This window comes from Oncorhynchus keta, chromosome 6 (assembly GCF_023373465.1).
Source record: "Oncorhynchus keta strain PuntledgeMale-10-30-2019 chromosome 6, Oket_V2, whole genome shotgun sequence".
NCBI lineage: Eukaryota > Metazoa > Chordata > Actinopteri > Salmoniformes > Salmonidae > Oncorhynchus > Oncorhynchus keta.
In genome coordinates, this window is record NC_068426.1 from 26,631,596 (window position 1) to 26,652,667 (window position 21,072).

At 42.5% G+C, this 21,072-nt stretch overlaps 1 protein-coding gene across 1 annotated transcript; it reads right to left on the bottom strand.

Moving 5' to 3' along the window:
• Positions 1-36: 36 nt before the first annotated feature.
• Positions 37-17,421, bottom strand: LOC118385299 (ras-related protein Rab-14). Its single transcript, XM_035772324.2, has 8 exons — positions 17,118-17,421; positions 10,191-10,249; positions 8,640-8,693; positions 7,322-7,499; positions 6,425-6,491; positions 3,751-3,838; positions 1,753-1,783; positions 37-1,646 (listed from the first exon to the last, which is right to left on the bottom strand). Exons 2-8 carry the CDS (start codon positions 10,240-10,242, stop codon positions 1,466-1,468), a joined length of 651 nt encoding a protein of 216 aa, XP_035628217.1. The 5' UTR covers positions 10,243-10,249; positions 17,118-17,421; the 3' UTR covers positions 37-1,465.
• Positions 17,422-21,072: the final 3,651 nt, after the last annotated feature.

The window sequence follows — 21,072 nt, forward strand, 5'->3', positions numbered from 1 at the left end:
GAGGGAACCATCAGGTATCAATAGTGAGTAGAGGAAGTCTGTCCATACACATTTATTCATAGAAACTATGTTACACAATTCCCAAGCACGAAATACAAGCATCCCACAAACAACTGTACAGATCTCTACGAAGCCAGCATGGTTTGTTTATCCTCAAAGTAGCATGGTCACCAACATATATAAGCTATATATACACAGCTGCCGAATTGGGGGAATTATTCTATGGTACAGAAATTGAGTTGGGATGAGTGTCACTCATCCAATATGGGTCGTGTTGCTTGGTCTTGTTATACAAGCCTATGGGGAGAGCAGGCTGGAGAGAGAACCCTACACCTGTGGTGCAGACAGGTCTAAGATGACCCTTAGCATTGATCTGGGGTCAGTTTGAATTCCTCACCTCGGAGTATGGTAAACTTCTACCCTAGTCTTTTCCTCATTGTTAAACCAGTTCCATGTTCTCCACTACAATATTACCATATAGTAAAACAATTTGACAGCAGTATGTAGAGCAAGTGCAGCAAAGAAAATATTTAACATTAAATCATAACAAGGCAAACCACAACAAAGAAAATGCTGTTAAGGACAGGTTGTATTGATATGGGGCGGGGGTGCAATGAAACTGATGATCATTAACAGTCATAAATCCCACCCCCCGGCCACGCACACCCTTTCCTGTGACGTCATGTAGGTAGAGGAGATTCTGGGGAATTCCAGGTCTCTTGGGCTTTAAGTGTCTCTACTACACTAGTGTTGCCACACTGAGGTGTACTGTACGACACCATCAGGATGAAATATCTGTCTAGTATCAGAGCTTCACCATAAGGACCAGGGGGAAAGCTTTGGCTAAGGACTGCTCTAGACCCTGTTCAACAACTGGACCGAACACACATCTGCCACTGCCGATAGCGAGCTGTAGCGGGGCTGCGTCATACATTACTACACCAATCCCTTCACTAACCATTTCAGTTTAAAACAGTCCTAGATCATTAAACCATGCAGGACTGACGCGGGGGAGTGTGTCTGGATAGCTTCATGTCAACGGCAGTTATCGACTACACAGGCTTTGTTTGGGATGTGGTGGATGAGACTTGATCGGTGTATATAGTATAGGTAGAAGCTATAAAAGGAAACGTTTAAAAAGCATTTATTCTGGTTGTGTTATGAACATTACCTATCTTTGTCAGTAACCCATGTCTTTATATATATTAAATGTGTGTGGATCTGGGTTTCCATGGCAGATGAGCTGGACTGAATGGGGCAGACGAAGAGAGGGAACAAGAGAGAAGTGAGGAAGAAGACAAAGTGAAAAAGGTGGGGGAGGAGGAATGACAGATTCATAGAGAGGTACACTCCCATTCAGCCCATCCCTCATTCCCTCCCCCCACCCGTGCCCCACACTCATGCAGCCCCAGTGGAGTGGGGTGGGGGAGATGGAGGGAGGATGAGAACAGAGAGGCGTTGGTCATTAGCAGCCGCAGCCTTCCCTCTGGGGCTGTGGTTCGTTGGTTATTAGCCGGCCTCCCTGGGGTGCGGAGGGCTTGTGCTGGACACCAGACTCTGCAGCATTCAGGTCCAGACTGCCGTCCTGGATGTTCTGGTAGATCTTCTTAGCTGCCTCCAGGAAGGCATCCTCCACGTTCTCACCCCTGGGCAGAGGCAGACACAGTCAGTCACACCGGTTAGGAACACAAAGCATTTCAGCACATTTCAGACCAAATGTGAGGTAAAAGCAGGCAGTGGCCTACGCCTTACGTTTTTGCGCTGGCTTCCAGGAATAAGAGACCTGTAACAAGGAATGGACACAAGATGGAGTCAGACTACTGCAGAAGAAAATTACAGATCCCCAACCATCCTCCTTACTCATACCTATGCTCAGGGGTGCAACTTTCACAAGACATGTCCTACATTCTGTAAATGCATTATTGTCACCCCACTTTTATCATTGGTATGTCATACAAAACGAGACAACAGTGTGCTTTAGGACCGTGAGGACGCCCCCAGAGCGGTCGGGTAGGCTGTTTGGAGTGTTTATCTGACTGGATAAAAAATAAATATTTTAAAAAACTCCCTCCCTCTCTTTGTATACAGTACCAGTCAAAAGTTTGGAGACCTGCTCATTCAAGGGTTTTACTCCATTGTTACTATATTATAGAATAATAGTGATGGCATCAAAACTATGAAATTACACATACAGTATGGAATCATGTAACCAAAAAAATGTTAAACAAATCAACATATAATTTTAGATTCTTCAAAGTAGCCACCCTTTGCCTTGATGACAGCATTGCACACTCTTGGCATTCTCTCAACCAGCTTCATGAGGTAGTCTGGATAAGAGCGTCTGCTAAATGACTTAAATGTAAATGTAATGTAGTCACCTGGAATGGAGTTCAATTAAACAGGTGTGCCTTGTTAGCCCTCGTGATATGCAACTTTCCAGGGAAGTTAGAAACCAATATACACAGGCAGTCAGGAAAGCGAAGGCTAGCTTTTTCAAGCAGAATTTTGCATCCTATAGCACAAACTCAAAAAAGTTCTGGGACACTAGTCCATTGGAGAATAAAAGCACCTCAGTGGAAACACTGTCACCACCGATAAAGCCACTATAATTGAGAATTTCAGTAAGCATATTTCTATGGCTGGCCATGCTTTCCACCTATATACCCCTACTCCAGTCAACAGCCCTGCACCCCCCCACAGCAACACACCCAAGCCTCCCCATTTCTCCATCACCCAAATCCAGATAGCCGATGTTCTGAAAGAGCTGCAAAATCTGGACCCGTGTCTTTGTGAGATGCAGACTAGGTGAATGGATGATCTCCGCATGTGTGGTTCCCACCATGAAGCATGGAGGAGGAGGTGTGATGGTGCTTTGCTGGTGACACTGTCTGTGACTTATTTAGAATTCAAGGAACACTTAACCAGCATGGCTACCACAGCATTCAGCAGCGATACGCCATCCCATCTGGTTTGCACTTAGTGGGACTATCATTTGTTTTTCAAAAGGCCAATGACCCAAAACACACCTCCAGGCTGTGTAAGGGCTATTTGACCAAGAAGGAGAGTGATGGAGTTCTGCATCAGATGACCTGGCCTCCAGTCACCCGACCTCAACCCAATTGAGATGGTTTGGGATGAGTTGGACCACAGTGAAGGAAATGCAGCCAACAAGTGCTCTGCATGTGTGGGAACTCCTGCATGTGTGAGAGAGTGTGCAAAGCTGTCAAGGCAAAGAAGAATTTAAAACATATTTTGATTAGTTTAACACCTTTTTGGTTACTACATGATTCCATGTGTTATTTCATAGTTTGTCTTCACTATTATTCTACAATGTAGAAAATGGTAAAAATAAAATAAAAACCCTTGAATGAGTAGGTGTCCAAACTTTTGAATGGTACTGTATATAGCGTCTCTCACTCGCTCTCTATGAATGTGTCCTCACTTATGCGTTCACCTCTTTTGCATTCTCCCTCTGTACCTGAACGTATGCTCCATTTACTCTCTTTCACCCTTTTTCACTCTTTCATCAATCAGAGACGGGTTGCTACTTCTCAAACTCTCCATATATGGAGGGGTCTCTTCTCTCTTGGTCTCCCTCACACTCCCCCTTCCAATCACCTTGTGAGAATTGGGGGGCCTGGGGGCATTCTCACAGCCATTCAGAGAGGGTGGAAGAGAGAGACAGATTGATGCGAGTTACTCCTCTCCCATCATCCCTCTCATTGAGCCTGAGGGTGTTCCCTGTCTCACCGTTCTCCTCAGCGAACTGCTTGGCCTCCTCATACGTGACATCTCTCTGGGCCTCCAGATCTGCTTTGTTACCTATGAGAATGATCACCTGTGGGAGGACAGAATGAGTCGGTCAGTCCTCCAGGCACCAAACACATTAACACAGTGGCAGTAGCATCCTCACTCACTCACTTGTAGTCAGAAAACGACATACGAAACAGCTCACACTTCACTGAGCGTGAGCCCTTACAGAACTTAGCACCAGTGGGAGAAAAGGATTCAGCAATACTGTATCGGCTCCACACCGTGAAAGATACAGATATTAATATTATAGCTCGGCCGATTAATCGGAATTGCCGATTAATTAGGGCTGATTTCAAGTTTTCATAACAATCGGTAATGAGCATTTTTGGACACCGATCATGGCCGATTACAATGCACTCCATGAGGAGATTGCGTGGCAGGCTGACTACCTGTTTATGCGACTGCAGCAAGGAGCCAAGGTAAGGTGCTAGCTAGCATTAAACGTATTTTATAAAAAACAATCAATCAAAACATAATCACTAGTTAACTACACATGGTTGATGATATTACTAGTTTATCTAGCTTGTCCTGCATTGTATATAATCGATGCAGTGCCTGTTAATTTATCATTGAATCATTGCATACTTTGCCAAACAGGTGATTTAACAAGCGCATTCGCATAAAAAGCACTGTCGTTGCACCAATGTGTACCTAACCATAAACATCAACACCTTTCTTAAAATCAATACACGGGGCTCCCGGGTGGCGCTGTGGTTAAGGGTGCTGTACTGCAGGTTGTACGCCCAACCAAGTTAAGGGCGCTGTACGCCCAACCAAGGTTGCCAGGTGCACAGTGTTTCCTGCGACTCATTGGTGCGGCTGGCTTCCGGGTTGGATGCGCGCTGTGTTAAGAAGCAGTGCGGCTTGGTTGGGTTGTGTATCGGAGGACGCATGACTTTCAACCTTTGTCTCTCCCGAGCCGTACGGGAGTTGTAGCGATGAGACAAGATAGTAGCTACTACAACAATTGGATACCACGAAATTGGGGAGAAAAAAAAAAAGGGAAAAAAAAAAAATCTACACACAAGTATATATTTTCAAACCTGCATATTTAGTTAATATTGCCTGCTAACATGAATTTCTTTTAACTTGGGAAATTGTGTCACTTCTCTTGCGTTCTGTGCAACAGAGTTAGGGTTTATGAAGCAGTTTGGGCCGCCAACTTCGCCAAACGGGATGATTTAACAAAAGCGCATTTGCGAAAAAAGCAAAATCATTGCACGAATGTACCTAACCATAATCATCAATGCCTTTCTTAAAATCAATACACAGAAGTATATTTATTTAAACCTGCATATTTAGTTAAAAGAAATTCATGTTAGCAGGCAATATTAAACTAGGGAAATTGTGTCACGTTCACTGCACGCAGAGTCAGGGTATATACAACAGTTTGGGCCGCCTGGCTCGTTGCGAACTAATTTGCCAGAGTTTTATGTAATTAGAAGGTTGTGCGATGTAACACCAATATTTAGAGTTATGGATGCCACCCGTTAGATAAAATACGTAACGGTTCACTGAAAGAATAAACTTTTTGTTTTCGAAATGATAGTTTCCGAATTTGACCATATTAATGAGCTAAGGCTCATATTTCTGTGTGTTATTATATTATAATTAAGTATATGATTTGATAGAGCAGTCTGAGCGGGGGTAGGCAGCAGCAGGCCCGTAAGCATTCATTCAAACAGCACTTTACTGCGTTTGCCAGCAGCTCTTCGCAATGCTTCAAGCATTGTGCTGTTCATGACTTCAAGCCTATCAACTCCCGAGATTAGGCTGGCAATACTAAAGTACCTATTAGAAAATCCAATAGTCAAAGGTATATATGAAATACAAATTTTATAGAGAGAAATAGTCCTATAATAACTATAACCTAAAGCTTCTTACCTGGAATATTGGAAATTCATGTTAAAAGGAACCACCAGCTTTCATATGTTCTCATGTTCTGAGCAAGGAACTTAAACTTTAGCTTTTTTTACATGGCACATATTGCACTTTTACTTTCTTCACCAACACTTTGTTTTTGCATTATTTAAAACAAATTTAACATGTTTCATTATTTATTTGAGACTAAATTGATTTTATTTATGTATTATATTAAGTTAAAATAAAAGTGTGCATTATTCATTCCGTATTGTTGTAATTGTCATTATTACAAATATATATATATAAAAATTAAAACAGCTTTTTTTGGTCCTCCAATCGGTATCATAACCGGTTGACCTCTAATGAATATACAACTTCCAATGCATCTGGGCACTAGTCATGTCCCATTTTCCAACGAGAGACTGTGGTCTTCGGGTACAAACAAGCAGACAGTCTGAGTGAGTTTAGGATGTTGACGTTGTATAAGCAAGCTAAACGCATATTCTAATCTGTACATGAAAGCAGTGTGATTTGGCCATAATCATATAGTCAAAATGCAATTTAGAGATGGACGGGGCGCTGGGGCATCAATCATACACACTTGGGTGTGCTGCGTTGGGATACAGCAGAGACACAAAGAGCATTAGATGAGAGAATGCAAGAAGGAGTAACTACTTGGTAGTACATCCAACCAGACACAGTGTGTTTGACAGGCAGCTGGAGTTGAGCTGTGTGAAACCATACTCACAGTATTTGGGTTGGTCAGATTTCTGGCATCAGTCAGCCAGCTGCTGAGGTGGTTGTACGTACTTCTCCTGTGGAACACACACAGGGAAGAGTGGGAGTTAGTTAACCTGGTGGCAGGTCGGGACAAAACCAAGTGTGCCACATCATAAGTGGGATCAAAGGAGAGGCCGTGACGAATGGAGAAATGTTCCTGGGTCTGTATCTATATATATCCTTTCACTAATAGAATAAACTTTCTGATATCACTTACTGATTCAGTTTTGACAACAGTTCTTACAGTCCGAGACACGGGTGTCAATGTGGAACGCTAAAATTAGGCTAGGGAACAAACGAGCAATCAAATCCCAATTCATAAAACAGAGGCAATGATCTGCTGCATAGACTACATAAACTACTATTAGTGGGAAAACTACAATATAGAAATACTGCACTACTTAAAGCTTTACTCTGAGCATATGCTTTCTATGAGAGGAGACACACATTCCACTGTTAGTTTAGATGGCCACTGATACATTCTCACAGTTTGGGGGAGGAAGGGAGGAAGGTGGGGAGGGCAACAGGATGCAGACACCATGTTCGTTCAGGAAGAGAGGGCCATCTGCCCCTTTTCCTTTCCTTTGTCTCCCACACAGACATATAGGCCTACAGACCGAGAGCAATCTGACTAGTACATCTAACGGGGTGGGTTGTGTATTGTAGAACAAGCTGAGGGGACTAGGTGGGAGTAGGATGAAGTTGGCCCTTGATGCTTATCGGAGGAAAGTTTTTTTTCTTCTTTTCTGTATGGTTTGTGCTAGGATTGGGGAAGGGTAATTTGACCCTAGCTCTTTGCCTACAGACAGCTTCTACCTGGAGCATTAAGGTTTGGGCACGTCGGTGTGTGTGTGTGTGCGCGTACCTGGTGATGTCGTAGACCATGAGTGCGCCCGCGGCCCCCCTGTAATAACTACGCGTGACGGCCCTGAAGCGCTCCTGGCCCGCCGTGTCCCAGATCTGCAGCTTGATCTTCTGGCCGCTCACCTCGATTATCCTCGTGCCAAACTCTACGCCGATCGTGTGGGGGCAGTCCGCCATGACTGGAGGAGCGAGAGGTGGGGAAAGGAATAGATCGTCAGTATAGCTATGAGGAATCCAAGGAGGCAACATTCCTCTATAACACACAGAATTCAATAAATATCAAAAACAGAGTATTGTCACTTTGTCAAGAGACATGAATAGACTCTGGGGAGTGAACTACATCAGAGATCTGAAAATAATGACGAGATGCTCGTGTCTCCGCCCAAACAATGAGAGTCGTTTTCCCAAAGGCGGGGAAGGCAGACGACAAGTGTCGGGACAAAGTAAGCCCATAGAAATGCATTGGTGAAACCTCTTGCTTCGCATCTTCTTCACCGACTACATCTCCCATCACGGAAGTCTGACTCAGTCAACCTTCCCGCAGCCTGCCTCCCTTTCTCGCTCTCCCTTCCTCCTCTCCAGAGTGTCAGACTGCTGTGATTAACCTGCTCTCTACTCCATTTACTGTTACTACACCTCCTCCTTCCCCTGCACAATCTCTTTCCTCTCCCTACCATATAGAACAGCCTGCCAGTTGCACAGATCGAACCAACTTGAACTATGAACAGCACCCATATACATACGCATCTTTCCACACAGTCACAAACACATCCAACCACACAGAGAAAACAGGTGCACCCTTGACCGTTTACACGCACTTCATCACCTCCATTGTGAGGGAACAGAGATTGCAGGTGGGTTGGGTTGAGTATCCATTTCAGACTGGCAGATCAGTTGGTTTTTACCACTTGCATTTCAATCTTAACCAGAAACAGGGAGGAAGTCTTCAAACCTGGCATTCAGCACTCACAAAGCAGCTGCCTGTTCCGAGCCCAAGTCTACGGGCCATGCAGGATGCGATGCTGAATAGATGAATGAGGAGCAGAGCATCTGCATTTACTGCTGCCTGCTAATAATGCCATTAAAATGCATTCAAACGCCTGGGTGTTATAGTGAACTGACTGAGGCTACAGCTGAGAAAGCACACACAAATAACATGAAGCAGACACACATTTCAAAGTGGCACCCACACTCTCCCCCTCTCTCAATGAGCTGAAGTCGTCAGAGGGGATTTAAAGTGAAACAGTCCATTCCTACAGCCTGTGTGAGATGGGGGGGGTATCTGTTTGGAGTCAGTGGGGAGCCGGGGATGTACTTACATTTCTTCTCTGTGAACTGGTGAAGCAAACATGACTTCCCTACCCCCATGTCCCCTACAGAGAGAGAGAGAGAGGAGATGTGTCAGGATCCATGTTCAAATATTAACATTACATACAAGACGGAGAGGACAAAAAACACACAGACATACAACTTGTTTCATATTTTCCTATGAAGGGATTCGTTTTCACTGACCACTCGGTCTGACCAGGAACAACTCTGGTTGTAAACACAGAAATAGCATCTTCACTCTCCCCCTCGGACATTGTTAACAGAATGCTATGGTGGTTGCCAGTTGTGTGCTTTACACATATGGAGGGCGCTTGAAGAGGCAGCATGAACAGGCCTGCAGGGCTTTGACTTAATAGCTGGCATGGTCACCTCTAGTGGAGTGGGGAGAGCAGAGCATTTTATTTACTTTTTAAAGCTGCAATATGTAACTTTTTGTTTTGGGTGACCCGACCAAATTCACATAGAAATGTGAGTCATAGATCTGTCATTCTTATTGAAAGCAAGTCTAAGAAGCAGTAGATCTGTTCTGTGTGCTAGTTCTAGGCTTCCCATTCTTGCGTCTTCTGCAGTCGGTTTTGTACATTTGTTCAAACAGCTGAATAATACAATATTTGTAGTTATTGAAAATATATGTCACAGCGGTTTAGATGGCACAATATTTCTGAATACTTGTTTGTTTTGTCAAACTGAAATTCGTCAAACTACTAAAATTTTAGCAACCAGGAAATGGCGGAGCGATTTCTGCAAACTGCACCTTTAAGGCCTATATACGAATGTCGGCTCTAGCTACGGAGCTAAAGTGACGTGTGTGTGTGTGTTGTATGACCACATTAATGTCTAGGTAACAAACAGCAAACAAGAGGGGGCCTTTGGCAGTTGTCAAACAAGTCCACAAAGTTGACATTGAGGTGGGGGTTTTAAAGGCCTCAACGCAGCAGGGAGTTGGAGAGATATGGAGATTTAACTTCCCTATTTTGAGGTGCCAAACTGGTTGGAAAATAGACAAAGGGGAAGAGTGGAATGCACAACAAGATAAAACTACCACCACAACTCAGAACATTTTGGTCTGGGCTATGCAGCAACGATGCACAAGGTTATTGCTTCTGTTGGTAATTTAAATCAAACAGGAGACCAATCGTTCTTTTTTAAGTTCATTAATAACCCTGTGACGAGCACATTGTCGGTACAGTATGTTTTTAGAACACAAACCATTTAGCTTTGCTTAGGCTAGCTTCCGGGGAAAACATTTATTGATGAAAATAAAAATCACAGAGATGGCGACCCACATCCCAAATCAAAAGGAATCTGCTGTAATGGGGTCATGGTTGAGACCTGGAGTAATCCTGACCACATGACCTGACCAGAACCAACTCCTGAGCTACGGTTCTAGTCTCGTGATTGGTGCTCTTTCAGTGCTTGTAGCATCTCAGTGAGCTGTGTGCTAACTGCAACCAATGGGTGACCTACATACAGCACTGTACACACAAACAAACAGGCCTCCATTCCAATCCAGTCAACACGCATGCTCGCGCCTCACTTACCGATGATGATGTATTTAAAAATGTAGGAGTAGTTGTACGGTGCGGTGGCCATCGTGACTCTGAAAGAGAGAGAAAGGCTCAAGGTGAGTCAGAGAAAGAATCAGGGTGCTGTCTATGAACCGACTCTAGCTGGGCATCATGCAGAAACCACACATTATCATTGAATTCTGTCTGTCGACATCACTCACTATCCCATTTAATTGTACAGTGCTTGGTTTGACACAACACTTAGTCAACTGAAACATTGCATCTCGCTGCTCGACCACTGGCACTCCATAACATTAAACTACAACATTATGCCTGGCAGATAGCATGGGCCTGTGAATTGGTCAACATGCTCAGTAAGGAATGATGTCACCATGTCTCAGACCGTACTAGACAGACTGAGCAGCTGGTGTGCTGTATGAGAACTAAAACATTATTCTAGGTAGTATGAATAATTCCTGATTTCTCAGGATTCCTGTCATGTGATTTCTCAGTTAGACAGCAGGCCCTGGAGCACTGACCTCTCAAACATATGGGTAGGACTCAACCCAGCTGGAAGAGCTGAAACCATCTGATAGCGATGGATCTGACCACATAAAGTCAACGTATTTGTAACTCCAATATCGGATATTAATCTACAGGGCCAAACTCAACTGATGTCTGTCCATCAAATCAGCATGAAGAAGTCAAGCTTCACCCAGCTATCACTGGAAAGGTCCCAATTATCTCTCCTTCCTCCCAAAGTGCGCACTTTTTCACTTCCCTTCACTGATTTGAAAGGACATTTCTGGTATAAGAAACATGGTGGAAACTAGCTCTAGCTCATGCCTCCACCAATCCAACGCGTTTAGATTTGTGGGAAGTGGTGAACGAGTGTACACTTCAGGAGAAAGGAAAGATTATTAGGACGCACCCTGTGGGCAGGTTGTGTAAGAAGAGAAACCAACCAGGATTTGACTCTTAGCCTAGCTGAGGAAAAGAGACCTAAAAGGGGAGGGAGGCTGCAAATTATTATTATTTTTTAATCAGACAGGGAGGGTGATCATAGATCACACACAATGATGGACAGGGCCTGTCAGGAGAGTTCTTCCAAGAAGCCACCTTATTCAGAACAGTACTACGGACTGGAACAAGTGGAGACGGGGCAGAGCCAGACTCCAGACTCTTCTGTATTACTATCCCGAGATGCACCTACAATTTGAAGTGTCCATTATGATCTTCAGGCCAGCAGCCATTAACTAACGGGGTTAGTTAGAGGATGAATAACCACCAATTACAATACGGATGTTATCATTTTGAGAGGCTCATTAATCCAATAATCGCTTAGCCACTCGGTATCATCAAGATGAAGATAGAGAACTTCTCTCGATGTAGCCTAATCTCACACAACGGAAGCTAAAACAAAAACAAGTGCATAGGACCAAATGGGTGTTTATGTTGAGTTGGTTGATCATCACCATTATGTACCATGTTCAATGGCGCGTTTCCTCTCTCTGCATCACAAACCTCGCGCTACAACTGCTCTGAGAACTCTCAGACAGATGTCGGAGTAAACAGAGAGGTTTAAATTGAATGGTAAGCATTAGCCTTGTCCTGTGCTTAGCCAATGGGGGAACAAGGCTATACTCTCCACAACAGCAAAGGCTTAGGTCCGTGGTCCCGGGCAGACTGAGGTGTGTGTATGAACATCATTAAAAAGAACAACGACGATCTGCATAGAAAATAAGCAGCTATTTTCTATGATACACTCAGATAAATATGAGGCTTCTAGCCAACTGTGTCATCGATACAGCAAGTACAGGCAGCCAACATCCCCAGCAGTGTTGTGTCACTTTGAGGCAAGCGATTTCATTAGACTTCACATTCAGGGAATTGCATCATATGTGCACAGCTCCTTTTAATCTCAAATGAAAGGAGGACGTTACATTAGGCTGTAGAAGAGGAGAGGTTTTAAGAGGGATAGCGTTTCCTTGCGTCTCCCGAGTCCATTATACAGAGGCTCTGTCAGAACCATTAGCAGGTGTCATTTCACAAGAGTACCCAAGGGAGGACAAGTAGCACCTTTAAATTCCACTTAACAGTCTGGCTAGATACTGCATGGAAACACACAGGTCTAGGCCCTAAGTAATTGGTATCCCTAGATACCAGCTACCCACACAACCCACCTGTTGACTTTATGCTGAGCGACATTCATTCATATGGGTTAGAATTATAACTAACTACAACTACAGTAGCAGTTAATTTTGGACACCTACTCATTACAGGGCTTCTTCATTGTTTCACTATTTTCTACATTGTAGAACATTAGTTAAGATATCAAAACTATTAAGTAACACACATGGAATCATGTAGTAACCAAAAAAAAAAGTGTTAAATCAAAATGTATTTTATATATAAGATTTTTCAATGTATAGTTTGGACACACCTACTCATTCAAGGGTTTTTCTTTATGTTTTACTATTTTCTACATTGTAGAATAATAGCGAAGACAAACATTGAAACAACACTCATGGAATCATGTAGTAACCATAAAAAGTGTTAAACAAATCAACATATATTTTAGATTCTTCAAAGTAACCACCCTTTGCCTTGATGACAGCTTTGCACACTCGTGGCATTCTCTCAACCAGCTTCATGAGGTAGTCACCTGGAATGCATTTCAATTAACCGGTGTGCCTTGTTAAAAGTTAATTTGTGGAATTTATTTCCTTCTTAATGCGTTTGAGACAATCAGTTGCATTGTGACAAGGTAGGGGGTGGTGTACAGAAGATGGTCATTTACCAAATGGGGCTAAGTCCATATTATGGCAAGAACAGCTCAAATAAGTAAAGAGAAATGACCGTCCATCATTACTTTAAGACATGAAGGTCAGTCAATACGGAACATTTCAAGAACTTTGAATGTTTCTTCAAGTGCAGTCTCAAAAACCATCAAAGGCTATGATGAAACTGGCTCTCATGAAGACCGCTACAGGAAAGGAAGACCTCGAGTTACCTCTGCTGCAGAGGATAAGTTAATTAGTTACCAGTCTCAGATTGCAGCCCAAATAAATGCTTCACAGAGTTCAAGTAACAGACATCTCAACATCAACTGTTCAGAGGAGACTGCACGAATCCAACCTTCATGGTTGAATTGCTGCAAAGAAACCACTACTAAAGGACACCAATAAGAAGAGGAGACTTGCTTGGGCCAAGAAACACAAGCAATGGACATTAGACTGGTGGATATCTGTCCTTTGGTCTGATGAGTCCAAATTCGAGATATTTGGTTCCAACTGTCGTGTCTTTGTGAGACGCAGAGCAGGTGAACGGATGATCTGATTTATTTACAATTCAAGGCACAGTTAACCACTTTTTATGGTTACTACATGATTCCATGTGTGTTATTTCAGTGTTTATGTCTTCGCTATTATTCTACAATGTAGAATATAGTACAAATAAAGAAAAACCCTTGAATGAGTAGGTGTGTCCAAACTTTTGACTGCTACTGTATATAAAGAGACGATCAGGCATCGCTGTTAGAAGCTGCCTGCTATTTATAGCACAGACACCTCTCTGAATTATTATCCATTGCTGCTTATATGGTAATATAGTCTATTCCATAGTCTATAAGAAAGGATGGGTGATAATCAGGAAGATAGACACACATACAGTCATTTACATTTGAAAATATTCAAACAAATGCTTGGATTAAATATAGTCTCAAATTGAAATCAGCCTTGTTTATGAATACATGATCTGACTTCACATAAGAGCATCAACTTTTCAGGAAGAGAGAGGGCATTCTCAAGTTCGATTCAAATAATTCACTTGTCAGTAATTCAGTCTCACACTATAGCTGAGAGTGGACATCTGTAATGCAAGTAGAAGGCACAAGGGAACAATGGGATCTGATTACAAATCAATCACCCTGAATAATAGCCTACACATACAAGTCTTCTAACTTGCGATTAATTGTGACTAGGCTATCTGTTATCATCTCTAGAGAATGTTTCCCTCTATCTGATAAGTTTCTCTTAAGTCTGTGGTTCAGTACACAGCAATTCTAAATGCATTGCAGTTAAACCAGATGTTGGAGATTAAAATGGCTATTCAATAGAGCCTGGTGCAAACCAGAAAAACACATTATGTGGCCTGCTGTTCAATGACCAAGTTTTCCTGCTAAACAATATAGTACTATGACAAATGCATGAGGCTAGAGCTGGTGTGGGTTGACTTGAGAGAAGATGGGAGAAGGTGAAGAAGAGGAGTGTTAAAGGAGAACAGTCCGGGTGAAGAAAGAGGGGTGAATTAGGGACGCTCACATTGTGATATAAAGAGGCAAATTGAGTAAACTAATCACGGAAGACTGATATTTAGGATCATCTTCCAGAATTGAATGAATTTGTGCAAATCATCTGAGGGGGTTAATTCCAGGTCAAGGTGTCCCCGTCACCTCATCCTCTTGGCATGGGGTTGGTCAGAGACCCTTGGGTGCCACTCCCCTGAAGTGGCCTACAACAAAATGGCCCCACTCCCCATTCCAGCTCTGCCTGCTTGAAAAACAAAGTGCAGCGAGAGTACAGTAGAGAAGTAAACAAGTAAAAAGACAGTTGAGGTGGTAAGGGAAGTCATGTAGTTAGCGTGTGGGATAAGCTCCAATAAGGGATTTGATACACTGACCGGGACGTGCACTAGTATCACAGCCTGCCTTGCTGCTAGCCTGACTGCCTCCCCTCACATGACCCTCTGTCATGTGGTGCCTCCAGACTCGTGTGAGTTTTTCCATAAGGTGAAAGCTATAGGCCTACTAGAGCTGTACACACTAGAGCTACTCCTTCTTTGGGTAAATTATAGGAATAATTCCCTTTCTCCCCCAAACGAGGCCTTGGAGAAGTATACATCCAAGAAGAGTGCGGTTGAGAGCATGTGACCAGACTGCAGTCTCAGCACTTCTCCATACACTAGCACTGATTCATAAAACAGAGCACTGTCACCTTATCACATCCAATTCCTGTTGTTGAACAAATATAATTGGTGTCACATACTGTACATCTGGGCTATTTTTTATTTTCCTCATTGTCATATTGCTATGCTGCTATACAAACAAATTCCTGCTGTAAATTGCAGAAGCGCATTTGGGTTGTGATCACCATTACCAAAGGCAGAGATGGAATGGACAAATCAATTGTAAAACTTGGGTTCAATCAGTGCACATACAGTGTATTTCTTTCACTGTGTGATCTGCCATTTTAAGGGAATATTTTTCCAAAGTAAAATTCAAGGCCAAGAAAATACCAAATGCCTCAGCTCAGAGGAGAGGAGTATCTCAGGTGATGACACATCTACATGAATACATTCATATCCCATCCTAATCAAAGCCTCATTCTTATATCAAATAAATATTTCAGTGATTGACAGTAAAGGCTGGCCCGAGACAAGGCCTAGATATGGATGCATGCTGTGTCATCTATGTTATTACTGGATAGCTGGCTGAGCTAAACAGCGACTGTACTATACATTTTTAAACTAAGGGCCTGTGCAGTAAAAAAAATGTAATTTTCCTGTGTTTTAAATATATTTCCACACTATGAAATTGGGTTGGACTGCCTGCCAGGCAGAATAAGTTAATAGACAAATAACAAAGAGAGTTTGCCCTCCTCTCTGCCAATAAAAGCTAGTTTTTAGGTTACATGTCCCTTCCATTGGGCCAGGGTTTCCCAAACATAGCTGATTCAAATAATCAAAGCTTGATAATGAATTGGTTATTTGAATCAGTTTTGTAGTGCTTGGGCAAAAATCAAAACATGCACCTAGTGGGGCCCCAGGACCGAGTTTTGGAAACCCTGCATTAGACCCCTCAATCAGACCACTCCTGGCAACATTTAAGCTTGAGAAATTGTTTGTTTATTTTTTACAACTTAAATTGAAAACAATGACAGTAATGTACTTAATTGTTACCCAGAAATGATTTGATATTGAGATTAAACGGCAGCGTTGGACCTTTTAATGGGTGAATGAACGCCACAATTTCAGAACAATACAGTTGGCTTGTGACAGTGTAGGCTAGTGGGAGGGCATAATCTAGCTAACTTCTCATGACAGTTAAAGCACACATCTGACTATAGCTAGCTTCATGAGATGAAAAGGTTGATAAACTAATTACCTACGAATACAACACCCCAAAGCCTCGGTCTACTGGCCAACGACGTTAGCTAGCTGATGCTATCAACACAAACTGTGGCAACAGTCTGTTTAGAAAGCTAGCATATTGGTTTATTGTTTAGACGGGACTCTAAAATAATGTATTGTAAAATGTACTGGCAGTGAAGTTGGGACAGGTGTGTGTTGCTAGCTGGAGCGGTTAAATGTCCAGCTATGACCATAACGTACTAGACTAGTTAACATTAGCCATCTCCATTGACCTGCTAGCTGACTAGCCAGCTGGAAACAGGCTAAACTGGCTAACTAGATAACCATAATACATGTGTCATCATTTATTGGCGAACAGGTAGCTACGCCGTGTCGACCTAAAGGGAGGAATACCGTTACCATGACATGAGCCTTGATAACTAACTTGATAACCAACTAATTTGTTGGGGCCAACAAATGATAGCTAGCCAGCGTAACGTTACTCTTTCGGATACTACAGTAGTTAGCCAACGTTAGCTCAAAAGCAATGGCCTGTTACCCAAAACGACAGACACCTGGCTAGATCCACAATTGCTAGACAAAACCACGAGTGCCTGTGAAGAATGGTAATATATTACACAGCACAAGATAGATAACATTAGCTAGTAGACACTTTACTCGTTGGCTAGCTAGCCGCTAACTTAACTATATTAGCGTAGTAGCTTGCTGTTAGCTAGCCACTATAATTTGTAACACAGAAGGTTCAAAGTTTTATAAATGTGTCAGCTATATGTGGATACGAACACTCCTGTATTATGTTTATATTCTTACCGGAAATTGTCGATGTAATGTCTTGGGCTCTTCAGAAGAGATCTGCAGGTTATCCTGGCTGAAGTATCTACCTTGCCTGCCTGTCCAAGATGGCTGCTTGCACTGCACAGGGTTTTTCCTTCTGTTGTGTGGCTTCTGGGACAAAGAGCAATGCATATGGGGCGATTTGCGCCGTTTGCACTAATTATAAATGCGCAATGAAGTGCGCAAACTGAACAATCATTATCAATGTATTGGACGCGATAGGTAGTATCGCCGATGTTAAACAGTTTTGTGGCATGAAGAATCACTTATGCTTTGGTCGGTGTGATGACAGTGCTGCAACCGACGGCCTCAGCATACATGTGTGCGAGTAGACTAACCTAATATTCTACCATCAGTGTCAAAGTACAGTACTATATATTTAATTGCTGGTCCTTTTGTTGTGGCCCTAGGAATATTTATAAAGAAAGAGCTGTGTTGGGAATGGGATCTAAGCCAACTACAACATATTCCATAACTAGACTTATGATTTGTAGATCAAATGTATTGTAATGACCTGACTAGATCATAAATGAACAATTGTCCAGACAGAGGCTTGAGTTTGCGAATTGACGGTTTATTAAACCAACTTTACACAGGCTACTGTTTGGGCCGTAGCACACGCCAAATAGATGACAGATAACCCACAAGCCAATCGTGACCTTCTCTTGTGAAGCCCAGACGTAAGAGAGAGAACAAAGGCTGAACCTGGTCTTAACTTCCAATGCTCCACCCCCCTGCCCAACCCCCCTCCACGCCACTCCGCCAACCACCAGGATGCCCGGCATCAGAACATTCCAGGCATTCGCATGATTGGCAGATAGCAGGTTGATTGACATGTCGGACCCCGCGAACACCGGGTACTGGTCAGTACAACACAACCACCTCCTAGCCTAACACATAACACACAGGTCGCTACAGTATTTTCTTTATGATTCACACCCAGACACATTAACAATAAGATGATCTATTTTGTAAACCTCAGAGACTATCAGACCCAATTCTCTTTTGTTGATATGGAATAGGCTATGGAGGGAAGGCTTCATGCTGCATGTAACTTGTTTAAAAATTACTTGACAGAAGTCAATGTGTATCTACTGATGGTGTTAAATAAGGTTTCCTCATATTAAGAAAGGTGTCCCGCAGGGGTCAATTCTGGCCCCTGTGCTTTTTACTGTTTACATTAACAATATCGACTTCCACTTGAATTTAGATGATACTGTTGTGTATGCTATTGGCCCCACGGTTGACCAGGCTCTATCTGACCTACAGTCTGCCTTCATTGTATAACATAAAACTTTATTGACCTGAAATTAGTATTGAATGCAGGTTAAACTAAGTATATGTTGTTCTCTTGAGCACATAACTCTGATAATTTAATCATATGTACTTTGGATGGTGTCCACATTGATCGTGTCCCTGCTTATCTGTGCATCTGGATAGATGAAAAACTGTCTTTTAAAAATAATATTAATGAGTTAAATGGGCTTCTTCTATAGAAATAGGTGTAGAAGGTGTTAAGGAGCCATTTGGACCAAGACTTGGGGCTCCGGTGCTAGTTGTAGTCCTGTAGCTCAGTTGGTAGAGCATGGCGCTTGTAACACCAGAGTAGTGGGTTCGATTCCCGGGACCACCCATACGTAGAATGTATGCACACATGACTGTAAGTCGCTTTGGATAAAAGCGTCTGCTAAATGGCATATATTATTATTATTATTATTGCCGTGCAGTAGCAGAGAGAACAGTCTATGACTTGGGTGACTGGAGTCTTTGACAAATGTTTGGGCCATCCTCTGACCTCGCCTTGTGTATAGGTCCTGGATGGCAGGAAGCTTGACCCCAGTGATGTATTTGGCCGTACGCACTTGTAACAGTATAACCTTATACCGTCCCCTCGCCCATACCTGGGTGCGAACCAGGCGCGAACGACTGTCTTGTTGTGTTTGTACCATGATAGTTTGTTGGTGATGTGGACACCAAGGAACTTGAAACTCTCAACCTGCTCCCCTACCACTGTTGTGTCGTCAGCAAACTGAATGATGCTGTTGGAGTTGTGCCTGGCCATCCAGTCTTGGGTGAACAGGGAATACAAGATGGGACTAAGCACGCACCCCTGAGGGGCCCCGGTGTTGAGGATCAGTGTGGAAGGTGTATTGTTGCCTAACCTTACCACCTGGGGGCGGCCCTTTAGGAAGTCCAGGATCGAGTTGCAGAGGGAGGAGTTTAGTCCAGGGTCCTTATCTCAGTGATGAGCTTTGTGGGCTCTATGGTGTTGAACGCACCTGCTACTTCATTAAAGCCCTTAGATACAGTTTTTTGTAGTGCACTGCGCTTTATAGTACTCATCACTGCATTCTCTACCAGAAAGTTCGGTGGCTGTCTTTTTTTGGTAATGTTTTATTTAACCAGGTAAGCCAGAACAAGTTCTCATTTACAACTATGACCTGGCCAAGATAAAGCAAAGCTGTGAGACACAAACAACAACACAAACATGGAATAAACAAACGTACAGTCAATAACACAATAGAAAGAAGTCTATATACAGTGCGTGCAAATGGCATGAGGGGGTAAGGCAATAAATAGGCCATTTGACGTCACATATGTTGATACATTGGTATGTTTTCATTTATAAAGCACTTTTCCAAAAGGGCTCCGTACAATTCCATTGTACCTAACATCTTTACTAAATTTTAGACATGCGAGTTACCACACCTGGTCTTAGAGATGGCTAACTCTGGAAATTCCCTTGGTCTCTACTGAGTTAGGTAAATAAGCGTTATTATTATTTGTGGAACAATTTTCAACATTTTCTTACATTTTATATTTTGATGCCTGTAGGGCAATTCATAAAGCTGATTGAAGACCTTATTACTGATGAATATGGGGAATCCATAATAAATACAACGTGTTATCTTTTTAAGACCATGTTTTACTTTCTGCTTGCATTTTGTATTTATATTTTGATGTGTGTATTTCCTGTAATGTATGTAATTCCGGGCTCACTGTAATATAGACCTTGGTCTCAGTATGATAAAAGCCTGATAAAAGCTTGAATAAATAAATACAAATGATAGTTGCCTAATAAATCAGACTGTGATAAGAACGTCGGGGCTAGCACGCTGATCAGACGTTGTCACTATTCTGGCGGCAGTATGCCTAGTGGTTAGAGCGTTATGCCAGTAACCGAAAGTTTGCTAGATCGAACCCCCGAGCTGTAAAGATAAAAAATCTGTCGTTCTGCCTCTGAGCAAGGCAGTTAACCAACTATTCCCCGGTAGGCTATCATTGTAAATAGTAATTAGTTCTTCACTGACTGGCCTTGTTAAGTAAAGGTACAATTCCTACCAGAATTGCATCAGCTGTCATAAAATCAACACAATACTTTATTTTTCGTGCACAGAAAACACCTTTAGAATGTGCCCACCGTGCCTTTTCTCACTTGATATATTTCTCATGATTGTGTATGAACTTCCTAACTCCCTCACAGAAGACATCTAGTGCCCAGGGGATGTAAAGACATCCTCACTTGTACGTAACTGCTATGAGATGGAAGCATAGAACAACACAAGTCTCACAAAAAAAATGGTGATGGTTTTTCTGGGATGAATTGTAGGTTACTTACCTTGCCATGTAAAGAGTAACTTTTCAGTCTTCTTTTTAGTCTCTCTGTGGGCATCTTCATCTCAGTTGCATGAATGCTTTAGACCAATGTTTTAGATAGCATCTATACCATGGTTACTAAGGAACAATATATAAGTGTGTATGTTATAGTACAGGATAGAGAACATGGTATGACTAAGTATTTTAATACACTATTTCACAACATTACATGCGTTCACTGTACTATTATTTTGTACGTTTTTACAATCTGAAATAAAAGCAACATGCAGCGTGCATCTCCAAGTAAACGGAATAAACAATACAGGTTTACGTT

Excerpts from the sequence above, each read along its gene's own strand:
- LOC118385299 (XM_035772324.2), bottom strand. The coding sequence starts at position 10,242 with ATGGCCACCGCACCGTACAACTACTCCTACATTTTTAAATACATCATC. Across the intron at positions 8,694-10,190 it reads TTTTAAATACATCATCATCG|GGGACATGGGGGTAGGGAAG; the intron begins GTAAGTGAGGCG and ends CTCTCTCTGTAG. Across the intron at positions 6,492-7,321 it reads ATGGTCTACGACATCACCAG|GAGAAGTACGTACAACCACC; the intron begins GTACGCGCACAC and ends TGTGTTCCACAG.